General features: G+C 55.1%; 1 protein-coding gene across 1 annotated transcript in view; it reads right to left on the minus strand.

Annotated features, from left to right (window-relative positions):
* The window catches only part of GREB1 (growth regulating estrogen receptor binding 1), a 144,288-nt gene that overhangs the window by 25,973 nt on the left and 103,756 nt on the right, over positions 1–14,559 (minus strand). Inside the window, 8 exon segments of the mRNA XM_043604514.1 lie at positions 1,804–1,893; positions 3,428–3,627; positions 5,519–5,634; positions 6,977–7,316; positions 11,026–11,162; positions 12,080–12,275; positions 13,222–13,402; positions 14,128–14,325. Of these exon segments, the coding sequence (XP_043460449.1) occupies positions 1,804–1,893; positions 3,428–3,627; positions 5,519–5,634; positions 6,977–7,316; positions 11,026–11,162; positions 12,080–12,275; positions 13,222–13,402; positions 14,128–14,325 (1,458 nt within the window).

Consider the following 14,559-nt stretch of genomic DNA (forward strand, 5'->3'; position numbering starts at 1 on the left):
AGGGACGAGCCGAAGACCAGAGACGGGGAGGCAGTAAGGGACCTGGGCGCCCGGCCTGGGGCCAAGGGGACAGATGGGCCCGAAGCACGTGAAAGAGGCTTAAGTTTGCAAAAGTAGACCAAGGGAACCCCGATGTCTTCATCCACTTCCCTAGGTTGTGAGGGCCAGCCTGCTAGGACCCGGAGGACGGATACCCACACGGACCTTCCCCTCCACCCACCCCAGACCTCAGCTGCTCTGCCCCCCCTTGAATCCAGGGGCTCTGTCAGTGTATCAGATGAGACTCACCCCCACCCAGGTCCCCACCCTGACTTGTGTGGCTGTGGCCAAGCCTCACCTCCCTGGGCCCCCAAGTCCTTCACGTCTGAAACGTATGGGTTGTACCCAAGGGCACGAAAGGCATCTCATCAGAGACGCCTACGACCTCAGGACCCTCTGAGGAGTCCTGATTAAGGAAATTGTCTCACCTGACTGAAGAACCCCAGGAGGACAGAGGCCAGCTCACAGCTTGGACCCTCTACTCCTGAAGACACTGCACGGACCAGTGTGGCCCCAGAACCTTCTAGAAAGCAGTCAGGCCAGGATTGGGGAAGAAGCAAACCACCACTCCTCTCGATTCTGAATAGCATCGGTCCATTCGCTCACCCATTCGCCAGCTCCACCCTGGGACCCCAGGCTCCCCGTACCGTTTGGGGCAGCGGACCCCGGAGGCCGCCGCACTTGGCTTTGCTGACTGACCCGAGCCGAGGAGAAGGTCTCCCTTCCGCCACAGAGCTACGGGCCCATGTGGAGGAGGCCTCGTTCTGACCCCCTCTGGCCACAACTGTGGGGAGACCCCCACACGAGGGCTGTGTGGGGAGGGGCAGAAGCCAGGAAGGCTCTGACCCCCACAGCTACGTCCTGACCGCGGCCAGGCGCCCGCCCGGAGCTGCAGCCCGTGTGACCGTTCACTGTGCCCGAGCATCAGTCACGCTCACTTCCACAGCCTGAGCCTCCTCCGTCCAGAAGATCTTCTCTTCCCAAAGAGACCCAAAGGCCAGCTGCCCTCTGAAACCGGCAGCGACTGGGCCGAAACCTGCCCCCACCGGAGACAAAATTTCCTCTTCGTACGTGCGACCGTCACCCTTCACGCGTGACCACGTGTGCACAAACGATAAGACAGCCTCTCTGGTAACGTAACGTAGTTGAAGAGGAACGATGGGCTCCCTGACGGCAGGACCGTATCTAGTCTTTCAATGCCCTGACTCAGATGCCAAGCCGGTTCTCGGTAACGGTTGCGACAGGAGGACGGGCGGTGTCGTTGGTGGCGTGCCAGTCCTGACCGCTCCCAGACACCAGGCGTCTCTCAGGCAGAGACTGGGCATCTTACCCACCTTCCCCGCGGTCTGGGTCCGGGGCTGGGTGAACACCTGCTGCCATTTGCTGCTTCCCGCCCCCCCCCCCCCCCCCCGAGAAATCTGTGTCCACTTCTCTCTGCCCTCAGCCTCGACCAGCACACCTCAGGTCAGCCCCTCTCCTCCCCAAAGGCGCAGGGATTCATTCCCCTGCGGAGCAGCAAGGCCACACCGCCTAGCACCGGCCACCGAGGGGGGCGGCGTCCATGATCTTCCCCCGGGAACGCTGAGGTCCTGCCCAAACGCCCCAGATCCCAATCCGGAAACACTACTACTCCCTCAGAAAGCCCAGTTCTTCCAAGGGTCCCTTCTCTTTCCAGTTCTAGGTGAAAATTAAGGATCTCTTTTCATTCTCTGAAATCTCAAAAAGAAACGTCCCAACATGCAACTCTCCCACCTGGAGACTTACCGGAAGCTTTCGAGGAGAGGGAGGACGACGCCGAATCATGGGAGCAGGACCTCTCCCGCTTCACCGGGCTCCTCTTCTCCGAGGTGGAGCCTGCCCCAAGATACACGCTTGCTGAAAATGCCTCGTGATCCCCACCTCGTGTGCCCGCCCAGCACTTCACAGTTTGCAAGCTGTGCTCCCACCTAGCACCCACCCACCCACCCACCCACCCGGCTACATCCTCTAGGCACCCACCTCTGACAGAGGAGGCAGGTGGGGAGGGACACAGGGCAGGCCACCCAGGCGCTCACGGCTCAGGGGGCCCCTTCCCTTGAGCCGCAGCCACAAGGGAGCATAAGAGGTGTAGACAGAGACCTGGACGCTGGGGGGTCAGGCTCCCACCCAGCACAGGGAAGCAGGAGCAGGTGATATCCTGGAAAGGTGACCCGACCTGAGCTCTGAGGGGCCAGCAGGGGCTTCTAGGTGAAGCCCAGAGGTGGGGGAACTCAAAGCCAGGGGGAGAGCCTCTGTGTGGCCCAGACGTGACAAGAGCAGAGCACAGCCAGGGAACCCAAGAGGTGAGAGTGGCCAACAGCACGGGGAACAGCGGGGTGGGGGGCTGAGAGCAGAGATGAATGAACACTGAGGCTAGAGAGGTAGGCTGTGAAACACCCAGACTGTGGACTCATCCCACGGGCAACAGGCATTTTAACGTCGGGGTCACAGGGGCGCCTGGGTGGCGCAGTCGGTTAAGCGTCCGACTTCAGCCAGGTCACGATCTTGCGGTCTGTGAGTTCGAGCCCCGCGTCAGGCTCTGGGCTGATGGCTCAGAGCCTGGAGCCTGTTTCCGATTCTGTGTCTCCCTCTCTCTCTGCCCCTCCCCCATTCATGCTCTGTCTCTCTCTGTCCCAAAAATAAATAAACGTTGAAAAAAAAAAATTTTAACGTCGGGGTCACATTCACGTTTGTGAAAAGAAGCTACGAGTCTGCACGGCAGGCCTTCTAGACTCCGTCTTACAGGTGAGCAGTCTGAGGCCAGGAAACGAGGCACGGCTGTCCCAAGCCACACAGCCAGCAGACGGACCGGGAAGAGAAGCCTGGCCTCCCGACCCTGCTACACCGTCTACCCCACAAACACTTTGCGGTTTTGCATCGACAGCTTTGTCCTTTTCCTTGCTGTTGACGACAGCCACATGCTGTGCTCTGCTCTACCTGCCCCCCTACGATTCGGGGCTGCATTTCCAGCTCTTCAAAGGAAACTGGGTCTTTCTCATAAATCTCGATAACGGACACATCCTGTTGATTCACACTACCAGAGGGTAAGGCCACGAACGAGTCGAACAGAGCATGAACCTGAGTCCTGAGAAACCCCAATTTTCCTTCCTATTCTCTAAGACTTCCAGAGCTAGGAAGAACCCATGGGGATTCCCATTTTCTCACACCGCCAAAAAAAAAAAAAAAAGGCAGGGGAGAGAGCAGAATCAGAATTCAACAATGGAGTCGTCATCTTCTCCAAAGACGTATCCAGATAGTTCTCGTCGGAGCTGCTGACCATCGCCCGGGGCCCGAGGGTCACAGCCGTCTGGACAAGTGCAGGCCGCCCCCCCGGGGAAGAACAGGGGGGAGCAGACCCACCACCTCTCACCTTCCGTCACCAGCTCCTCGTCCTCGTTGTCTGTGCTGCTCAGCTTTTCTGCATCGCTCTCCAAGGGCTCGTTCCGGGCCGCCTTCTCCAAAGAAACCTCGTTGCTCACAAAGTAAGCGGCCAGGCCCAGCTCCTGCTCCAGCGCTGTTCTCACCAAGCAGGAGGAGTTTATCAGACGCAGGTCACAGTACCTCAGAGACCTGGAGGGAACAAGAAGGGATCTACTGAGTGTCTTCTACAACGGAGGCACTGCTCCCGGCGCCGGGGGGAAATGGCCATCGGGACCAGCACCCTGCCCCCTCTTCAGGGCCGCAGGACTCGTCTAAACAAAGAAGCAGACGGCATCACGGTGAGCCTTTGGCAACCAAGTCTGTGGAACGTGAAGTCTCCTGGGCCACCTGCTATGTATTCAGCCCAGTCCTGTGTGTCATCAAAAGAGTGCTTTCAGGCCAGAAGAAAAGCAGGCTTGCACCTCAGCTCTGCCACTTCCCGGGGCCAGAACCTTCTGCAAGCTGGGCAACGTCTTGCAGGCTCAGACTTTTTTCATCTGAAAGGGGAGAGTGAACATTAAGAGCCATCGAAGTGCACTGTCTGAGGACGATATGCAGTTAAGTGGGACGTTTAATTATTCAATCGACACTTGAAACGTGCCCAGGACGGAGCTGGATGGCAATCAGATCACTGCCATGTTAGAAATACGAGTCTGTCTGGAGAGACAGACACCAGAAAGCGATGAAAGAGGCAGAGGAGGGGACCCAGAGGACAGGCCGACGCAGGGCTCGGGGGGCTTGGTGGAAACAGCAAAAGACCTGGAGAGAGGCGGGTGTGGGTTCCAATCAGGCCCTATGGCCTCAGGCAAATGACTTTCCATTGGCTCATCTACAAAGCAGGAGAGTGATGCTGTTGTTGCAAGGAGTAAACGCTGTGTTGAAAGTCTGGCGCGGAGCCTGATAAAAAGAAGGTACTCCGTGAATGTTTACAAACCTAAGATCGCTAAAGACACGGTCTTAGTCCTTAGGGAGCCAAGGGATGGGAAGAAATGATCCATGCGAAAAGCAACAACCAAGGTCAAACATTCTGGCCCGTGAGGATGCTGCGTGCCGTGGCCCTTGTGGAAGGAACCCAGGCTTTGGAGTTGGGCAGCCTGGAGTCCATGGTCTGCCACCCAGGCTTAATCTCTGGAAGTCCCCATTCCTTCACCGCTCAAAGGACCTCTGAAATATTACCTTCCCCCAGGGTTATAGTGAGAGTAAAATGAAATACGGCAGTGAGAATCTAGTCCAGTGCCTGCACGTAACAGGAGCTCGATAAACGACCGCTCTTACTGTTTCGTTTTACCAGGAAAGATGTGCAAAGGCCCCACAGCCTGGCTGCCTGCTCTTCTCCATAGGAATTAAGTAAATCTTTAGAAGCCAACCTGTCATCACCAATTCAAGCACCTGCCTTACTGGAGGCCCAGTGACTTTCGGTCCTGAGTGTCTACCTGTCTGTGTGACGGTCTAGAGACCCCAGGAGACGCTGAGGGGGCTTGCGGCTGACTTCTCCATCCGTGGCTGTGGTCTCCAGGGGAACAGCCTTCGAGATAGCGTTATGTGTGGAAGAAGGGGTTCTTCCTACGTGGCATCAGCTGCCTGCCACCTCCCAGAACACCTCCCACCCCAGGAGGGCCCGGCTGCCACAGCAGCCTGGACACCGGGAGAAATGTGGCCTTGGCCCCCCAGATGATCCGATACTTTCCTAACTGGAACAGCCATCCCTAACGCACATGGTGATCATCGTGCAGAGAGACAGAGGGAGGCATCAAACCCTAACTCCAGCTGTCGGACCTCCACCCACGGAGCCCAGAGACAGCCACCCCACCCCGCCCTCGGCCCAAATGGCGCCTAAGAACTAGGAAAAGCGGCCCAGACCTCAGAGACGTCTCACTGCCGTCGGCTGGAAGACCGTCGTAATGAACACAAATCTCTGATGACTCCGAATGTAAAGATTCCACCTGCCGTCGGACAGGGGAAGCCTGGCCTGCCAAGCCCCCAAAGCTGTGTGCCTGTGGCCCTTCGAAGACCCCCCGGGGCACAAGCCCCCTCCCCTCACCTTGGTAAGGATTCCCCGTGAGGGTCCATCCCACTGAAGATCAGGATGCAGGGCAGGCCCTCCAGCTCCAGGTAGGTCTGAGGTCTCCACTCGGCGTCCTCGATCTTCTGCCACAGCTGTGGATAATTAAAAAGCCACGAAGCGGTGAGACGCCTTCCTTCCGGGCGAGCCCAGCTCTGTCCTTTCGAGAAAAGGACCGTTCCTCATACTGCAAACAAGCACGTCGTCGGCACTGCCACTGTATTCCCAGCCCCACGGGCCGGCGCGTATCAGCTGTTCCCGAAATACCTGCTGACTGATCCTCTGAAAGAAAGCGCACATCCTCGATTGCCTCTAACGTTTTTGCTGTGTTTTCTTCGCCGTGCTGCCCTGCGTTGCCTTTTACTCACTTCCTACTCAACTGTGCTCTCCGTATTCTTTCTAACCCTCCTGCCTTTCCTATCCTCTCTTGGCGGGTTCAGTGAGAAGCTGTGGGCCAGGAGTTTAAAAAAGCAAGACAGGGTTATTGGGCACCTGGGTGGCTCAGTCGGTTGAGCATCCGACTTCGGCTCAGGTGATGATCTCGCAGTTCGTGAGTTAGAGCCCCGTGTCGGGCTCTGTGCTGACAGCTTGGAGCCTGGAGCCTGCTTGGGATTCTGTGTCTCTCTCTATCTGCCCTTCACCCGGTCGTGCTCCCTCTCTCTCTCTCAAAAATAAACATTAAAAAAAAAAAAAAAAAAGCAAGATAGGGCGCCTGAGTGGCTCCATCCGTTAAGCATTCAGCTTTTGATTTAGGCTCAGGTCATGATCTCACGGTTTGTGGGTTTGAGCCCCACGAGGGGCTCTGCCCTGACAGCATAGAGCCTGCTTGGGATTCTCTACCCTCCCCTCTCTGCCCTTCCCCTGCTCATACTCTATCACTCTCAAGATAAATAAATAAACATTAAAAGTAAATAACTAGGGGAGCCTGGGTGGCTCAGTCGGTTAAGCGTCCGACTTCAGCTCAGGTCACGATCTTGCCGTCTGTGGGTTCCAGCCCCGCATCGGGCTGCGTGCTGACGGCTCCGAGCCTGGAGCCTGCTTCGGTCTCTGTGTCTCCCGCTCTCTCTGCCCCTTCCCCTGCTCATGCTCTGTCTCTGTCTGTCTCTCAAAAATAAGCAAACATTTAAAAAAAAAAAAAAGTCTGCTTAAAAAAAAAATGAATAAAGAGGCCAGTGTGATTTAGGGAAGCAACATTCATTAAGTAATTTGGTGTCGCTGGATGAAAGCTGCAGGTGGGGACACGAGCGGCAGCCGGAGGGGTGGCTGGGTATAGAGGGCACATGAGGGACACCAACACTGAGGCGCGTGTCGCTGCTCCGTCGCCCCGCCCCCGCCCGGTCACTGCACACACACACACACACACACACACACACACACACCCCACCCCTACCCTGCCGGGCATCTTTCACCCCACCCGTCCCCGACCGCCGCGCCCACCTTGAGCTGCTTCACGAAGTGCTTCCCGACGGTGATGCCGGAGCTGGGGTTGCCCAGGATGATCTCAAAGTGCTCCTCCAGGGCCAGGCGTGCCCGCACGTGGGCCAGCCGCTCGTAGGCCACGGCCGCCAGCGGGGAGCAGGGCACCCGCAGCAGGACCATGAGCCCGTGGCCGCAGGGGCACTGCTTGGGGGAGTTGATGAGGTTCTGGGTGATCTCCAGCGTCTCCACCGACGTGTAGTTCTTCATCTGCGACAGGCCGCTCACGGCCATCATGGCGGCCGCGTAGTGCTGCACGAGAACAAAGGTCCTGATCACCGCGCTGTGCAGGCGGGGGAACCTGCAACGAACAAGAGAGGCGGAGCGTGACCGCGCTGCCGCGGGGCTCCAGGACGCCCGGGGCGCTCCGCGAGGACCACGACGGCGGCGGCCTTCGCCCAGCCGCCACGTGGCCCAACACATCCGCCGGCTCGGGGGCGGCGAGACCCCGGAATCGCAGACGCGTGGCGTTTCCTTCCGGAGCCGCCTGCATCCAACCTGCAACACAAGCCTCCCTCAGAGGGCGCGTCAAACACCGCTCCGCCATCGCCAGCGGGGAAACGGAAGCGCAGGCTGGGGGCTGCTGTGGAAAAGATAGGGAAACGGGAAGACACAGCAAAAGGAACGATCTGAAATGAAACAGAGGGAAGCAAAACCCAAGGACCGTAGCATCGGAGAGCTGGAACTTCAAGCACCTTCACGTACGTGGCATTGGATCGCTCTAAAAGGGAGGAGGAGGAGGAACGCAGAAAAAAAAAAAAAAAATTAGAGGAAACAAGGACCGAATTGTTCTCATACTTGCTGAAAACTCAAGTCAGGACAAAGAAACGTGAAGAAAATTATACCATGGCGGATCTTAATCTGCTTAAAATCAGTAACAGATTAAAAGTCTGAACACTTTGGGGCGCCTGGGTGGCTCAGTCGGTTAAGCGCCCGACTTCGGCTCAGGTCATGATCTCACGATTCGTGAGTTCGAGCCCCGCGTCGGGCCCTGGGCTGACGGCTCAGAGCCTGGAGCCTGCTTCGGATCCTGTGTCTCCCTCTCTCTCTGCCCCTCCCACACTCACGTGCTCTCTCTCGAAAATAAATAAACATTAAAAAATTAAAATAAAAACAAGTTAATTAAAGTCTGAATGCTTTAAATATCTGCAGTTTACTCTATGTCACTTACTCCGCACTAAAGCTATTGTTTAAAAAAAGAAAAAAAAAGGAACCACCGTATGGGAGGCAAGAACTCGCCCAGCTCTAAACAACACATACAGGTGCAATGTGCTTGCCCCTAAGCCTTTGTGGTTGGCTCTACAGCAAGGAAGCGCCCCAGAAAACACAACGGAATAGAAATGGGAGCTGTTAAATGTCTAGATCTCTTAAGTCCCAATACGTTTGTGTCAGATTTGCGGTTTCCCAGACAGATTTTCCAGCCATACGCTGGGGTCTGTGTGCAATGCATGGTGAATCAACAGTCTGGCCACGCACACGGTGGGGAGAGGCAGTGACCAATGTGTTCTTACCTTTATCGCCTTCTGTCCCAGTCGCCTGTTTCGGGAGAGAGTTTTCCAGACACAGGATTCCTAGGAAGGGCAGCGTGGTGTGGCGGAAAGAACGTCAAACCTGGCTACGGTCCAGGCTGCCACGAACTGGATGTGTGACCTTGGGCAAATCGCTTCTCCTCTCCGGGCCCCAGGTCTCACAATTGTAACATGGGGTGGTTGGGTGAAATGATTCCTGGGAGTCCCTAGGATTCTCCGTAACTCAACACTCCAAAGCCTGATGTTCTCTCCTCCCTCCGTGAAATGCGAGTTCTAACCTCTGTGCAACACTTCCAGTTTAGCAGAGGGGTGGGAAAGGAAGAGGATGGTGGTGACAGGGACAGTTGTGATGGTGGTGACGACGGCAGTGGCAGCTGACATGAGCACGTAATGTGCGCCAGGCACCGCTCTTAACGTTTTGTGTGTATTCGTCCGCTGAACCCTCATGACATTCCCATGTGCTAGGTACTCTTATCCCCACAGAGGATTGAGACACTTTCCTAAGGTCTCAGCTCATAAGGGACAGACCCAGGACTCGAACCCTGGGAAGGAAGGAACCCTGGGAAGGAAGTGTGACTTTGGAGCCTGAGCGCTCAGCGTACAGCTGTTCCTGAGTCTGCACAGGCTCGTGTTTCCTGAAAACTCTCATGAGAAGCCACTAGAAAAGTAGATTTGTTCCCAGGTGAGGGTACGGAAGTCCAGACAGGTTCGGCGGGTTTGCTGAAGGTTAAAACTAATAAAGCATAGGGGCGCCTGGGTGGCTCAGTTGGTTAAGCGCCCGACGTTGGCTCAGGCCATGATCTCGTGGTTCGAGGGTTCGGGCCCCGCATTGGGCTCTGTGCTGACGGCTCGGAGCCTGGAGCCTGCTTCAGATGCTGTCTCCCCCTCTCTCTGCCCCTCACCCGCTCCTGATCTGTCTCTCCCTGTCTCTCAAAAATGAATAAACATATAAAAAAATTTTTTTAATAAAAAAAGACTAATAAAGTATAAAGCCAGAACGTATGGTCCCCTGGCCACTAGCCGTGAGACCCTCCTCCATACGTATGGTTGGTGGCTCTACTGTTTTGGAGTCGATGGCAAGGACTTGGTCTGGCTTCACTCCAAAACCTCCCACGTGACCTCCCACGTGACCTAAGTGTGTATCTTCCTCTGCCACGTGGGGGTAACAGGATCCGTCTCACCGTGCCGCCGTGAGGATTACACGAGGCAATACACGTAGAGTATTGGGCCCAAAGTTACCTACAGCTCGCTAGGCAGCCAGCAGGAGGAGGTGCATGAGCAGGGCAGAGAGGCAGAGGCGGGGCTCCCTCGCTCAGCAAGCTTATGGCTCTCGGCTGCCCGTGTGTGAGGTGGAGAAGCGGCCTGATTAAGCCCATCAGCGTCACCGCGCCGAAAGGGATTTAGTTCCTCAAAGGGCATTCTGGGGAACACCAGTCCCCCGATGTCCAGGAGATGCCACCTACTCTAGTTCCACTCTAGTCACAGCACGCGGGGCAACTGAAGGCTCGGGGACTCTCGTGGAAAAGCAAACCTTAAACGTAAGGGTGCTGCGACACGGGTGACCGTGGAACCCCTTTCGGCAGAAACAGCCGTCAGCATCCAGCCAAAGCAGGACAGCTCGGAAGACAGCTTGGAACACACCTTGAGAAGCACACGCCTGGTTTAACGCCCTCGTTGGCAAGTGAGGACGAGGTGCCGTGAGGGCAGGTGGCAGGGCCCAGCTCAACACCAATAGCGGCAGAGATCATTTTGTTTCGCACTAGGCAGTCTGTAAAACTTGCCCGGGCTTCCCGACGTACAAACTGTGTGGATGGCGGCAATCGTTTAACCTCCGGGGGCCTCGGTTGCCTCGTCTCGGAAATGGCAGCATTAAAATCCACCTCAGAGGTCTGCTGTGACACGGGCTAAAAGGGCCGGCTGTCGAGTCGGGCTGATTCTGGAGGTTCACAAAACCGGCTGCAGCCCTTGCCCGACGTGAGGCCCAAGGAAGTCACGGGGGCCCCTCTGAGCCTCTGTTTACTTGCAAAAGGGAGATAATCACAGCAACGGCGAGAGAAGTGGCGAGGACTGACTAAGATAGTGAAACTAAGGAGCAGCGCCGAGCACACAACCAGCACTCAACAGATGATACACAAAGGACATGAGAGATGAAGCCCCCTGGGACTGTCGCCGTCACTCCCCTTGAAACCTTTGGGTGTCTCACCTCCCACTTCCTTGGTTTCCCTGAGTCTCAAACACCCCATTCCACATTCCAACATGTTTCTGCCCATTCTCATTTCTAAAACGTTCTAGAACAATGGCACAACAGATACCACTGGCCCAACGTGCAGGGCAAGAAATAAGCCAGGGTCCCTTTCATGGAGGGACTGTCACCCAGGAAAGGAGGAAGGCGGCTCCCTCCCTGGAATTCTCTGGCTGCACATGCTTCCACTGGCACGGGACTCCTGAGCATTTGTAGCAACTTCCAACAGAGACGTGTACCTTTTTCCTAATGCCGTGACCATGGCCTCAAAGGAGCTGTCATATCTGAGCAAAGGGAGGCTGTGTCCCGAAAGGGTGGATTCAATGAACTCTGACAGCCCGAAGTACTTCTTGTTCTCAGGATATAAGTCCACCCCTAAAACAGAGAGGAACATCGGTCACTCAGACACTGCATTTGTGGGGACTCAGAGATTCACACGCCGCAGATGACCAGGACCAGCCTCTTGATCTAAATGGTGCTGACTCTGTTGTCCTCTGCACGAGGCTTTATACGTTAACTTCTCTCCGCAGACCCAGAGCACAGAGCGTTCTCTACTGAAAGGAGGGTGCATCCCTATCCATCAACACTTTTCCATTCATTTGACCCCAGTGCCTTTGCCAAGAAGAAAATCAGCCTCATTCTTTAAACCCACAACTTTGTTAAGACTTTCTTTCCAACCATTTTAAGCTAGTTTTAGGGAAAGGCAAATCAACCATCCGACATTCAGCTGCTATTGAAATCAGCAGGAAAAAAAAAATGCATCCCCTTAATCAATTTCACTCCCACTGACTTAACATTCCTCCCAAACTATCATCAGAGCCTCTCAAAAGTCAGAGCGTAGCAGATAAAACTGCAAAGACACGACCTTGGCCCTCAAACAGCACCACGGTTGAGCGTGGGGGCCACAGAGCCAGGCGGACTGGGTCATTTCCTGGCTCTGCCACTATCTGGCTGCACAGTCTTTGGACGAGTGGCTCAGTCTTCTTCTCTCCATTTGCGAACCAGAAATCGTCCAAGCCCCTGCCTCGTGTAGGAGTTCGTATGACAAAGCCCTCAGAACAGTGCCTCCCTACACACGTTAAAATGGGGAATCTAACTAATGTATGTTGGGAGAGTTTCTAAAGACCAGGAAGGCGTTAAAATCTAACTCTGGGTCAACTCAAAGACCCAAGAAACGGGGACCCACTTGGCCCCCAAACGACGCTAGTCAATCAGGAATCTTACTAACCAGAATTTCTCCCACCTCAGCTGGTGTCATTGTGACCCCAGGCCCCACAGCCCGGCGGCACTCACATTGCTGTAGGAGGCGGGCCAGTGGATCTCATTGTAAGGGCTGATGAGGGTGTGCTGTGTCTGCAGAGCGTAAGGGAAGGAAGTCACGTGAAGCGTCACGATGTTGGGGGCCTCCTTCACCTCTCTGCAGTTCAGCAACCGGTCCACCAATCCCACAGCCGGGTCACTTTGGGAATAGAGATTATGAACAGCGCTACTGAGGAAGGAAAGGGGGGAAAGCAACAGTGAGTGGAACGAAGGCACTCTGGAATTTTACGAGGATCAAGCAGTTGAATACGTGTGTCACTAGCCCCACCCCCCAAACCTGCAAGTGATCAAAGCTTCTGGCTCTGTGCACCTGACACTCATCGCTTATTAAAAACCTGGCTGGGGGAACAGTATTCATGGAGGACTGCTTTGCAGGCTACACAATCCTCCTACTCCTCGAGAGCAGTGACTCTCACCCAGGAGTGCTCCTTTGTGGCCCCATCCCGTTTCGTACTTTTTGTCTCCTGAAATTTTCCCCCGAGACTCCTACTGACCTGAAGCGATCCTGAGAGGATATAAAATGGCACACTCTGTGTTACATTTAAAGAACAGGACCAGGAAGGGGAAGCATTTTGGCCAAGGAGCCAAGGAGGGCAGCACAGCTCAGCCGTTCCCTGTGGGCCACGGCCTCAGCCTTCCCTTCCAGCCATCCAGCAAAACAGAGAAAACAAAGTGATTAGCCCTTTCGGTGGCAGGGAGCTACTCGGAGAAACCTACGTCCAAATGGATGTTCACCACACAGCTCTTTCTACAATGCCGGATGTACAAATGCAGGGACCCGATGCTGCGTGCCCTTCGTATGGGTGATCTTTGAGTTTCTGGCCAGCCCTAAGCTTCTGACTCTGTGCTAAATCAGAGCCCCCCTCTGCGATCTGACCCAGGATCTCCCTTCCCTCCTCACCTAGTCAGTGGCAATGTCTAAACGCGCAGCCCTCGGGCCAGTCTAGATGCTCTCCAGCTCTAATGTTCTGGAACACATCCATGGCATCGGCTTACAAACGCCAAAACCCCCAACGTCACTCATCTTTTCAAGGCTTGTACCCACAGCCCCAAGTGTCCCCCATATATTAACATAATAAAATGTCAACCCTGCCATACGTCAAAGCCACGCTCACCTCACGAGGTCCCAGTGGGCGTGGTCGTGGATCAGGACAAAGAGCGTATGCGGATTCTGAAAGGAGTTTTGCAGAAAGGACTTAAATTTTGTCTGCGCTTCAGCATCAAGCTTCAAAACATACTGTTCAACCCTCTGCTTGGTCATGTGCTCCTTTTCCAAGCCGAGCTCCGACAAAACCCCTGTAACGTGGCAAAAAACACATCACAAATAAAACGGGACAAGAAAAACCCTTGTCACAAGCTTCTCATTCATTAGGCGGGCGCCTGCCAGGCACCTCCTATCTGGCCGGTGCTCCGGGAGGCCCTGAGGTTACAGGGATGGGCGAGACACGGGAGAGGCGGGGCAGCGGACCCCAGGCAGACCACTGTCACACGTGTCTGCAGGAGCTGGGCACAGAGGCGGGCCTGTTTCATAGCGTGGTGTGTGCATACAGCAGCCTGCCCAGGGGCCACAGCCAAGCTGGCCTCATGATGCAGGTGATCCGGGGCACGGCGTGACTAAAGGGAAGGGTAAGGTCCCCGCCCTTCAGCAAAATCATCTCCCAGCCTGAATGCCACTGAGCTGCAGGTTATATAACATAAAGCATTTCATGCCCTTGAAAACACAGGGAGAATACATTAAGTTGAAGCAGGATATCGACACACAGGTCATTGACCTGAGCAGGACAGAGTGGAAACTCAAGTCATGGTTCTGGCTTTAATGGATTTTAAGATCTTGGGCAATTTGCCATCTCTGAGTGTCTGTTTCATGATCTACGAAATGGGGGTAATAATACTTGCCCTATCTACTTGGGAGGCAAAGACTGGTATTTCAAATCCAAATTTGAATTTAAGGGGATAAAAGCTTCTCCATGTAGCCGTCACAACGTGTCCCCTGAATGTCCCCCCCCACCCCCCGCCGGTACCTGAATGCCAGACGTGGAACAGGGTTTGCTGATAGGTCACTTCTGAGGGTGGAATACAAATCAGAAAGTCCACCTTCTCGAAGGATCCTAAGTCCAAATTCTGGGTGCTGGAATCCGCAATTGAACACACATGGGAGAGGAGCTTCTGAGCCACGGCCAGCTGGAAAGGCCGGATGTGGTGGGGCTCCAGATTGTAACCTGGAACCAGAGCCCCCATAAAGGCGAGGTACACTCAAGAGCAGAGAGCTAGGGAGTCACGCAGGGGGCCCCTGTCTAGTGCACAAAGTGACCAAAGGGGGAAACACACCAACATTTATCCGGTGCCTGCTCTGGGCTACGTACCATTTCACACTGTCTGTAATTTAATAATAAAAGGATGAACAGCACTCAGGGAGCACAGAGGCAGTGACCTACTGTACACGAAGGGGACAA

Source organism: Prionailurus bengalensis, chromosome A3 (genome assembly GCF_016509475.1).
Source record: "Prionailurus bengalensis isolate Pbe53 chromosome A3, Fcat_Pben_1.1_paternal_pri, whole genome shotgun sequence".
Lineage (NCBI taxonomy): Eukaryota > Metazoa > Chordata > Mammalia > Carnivora > Felidae > Prionailurus > Prionailurus bengalensis.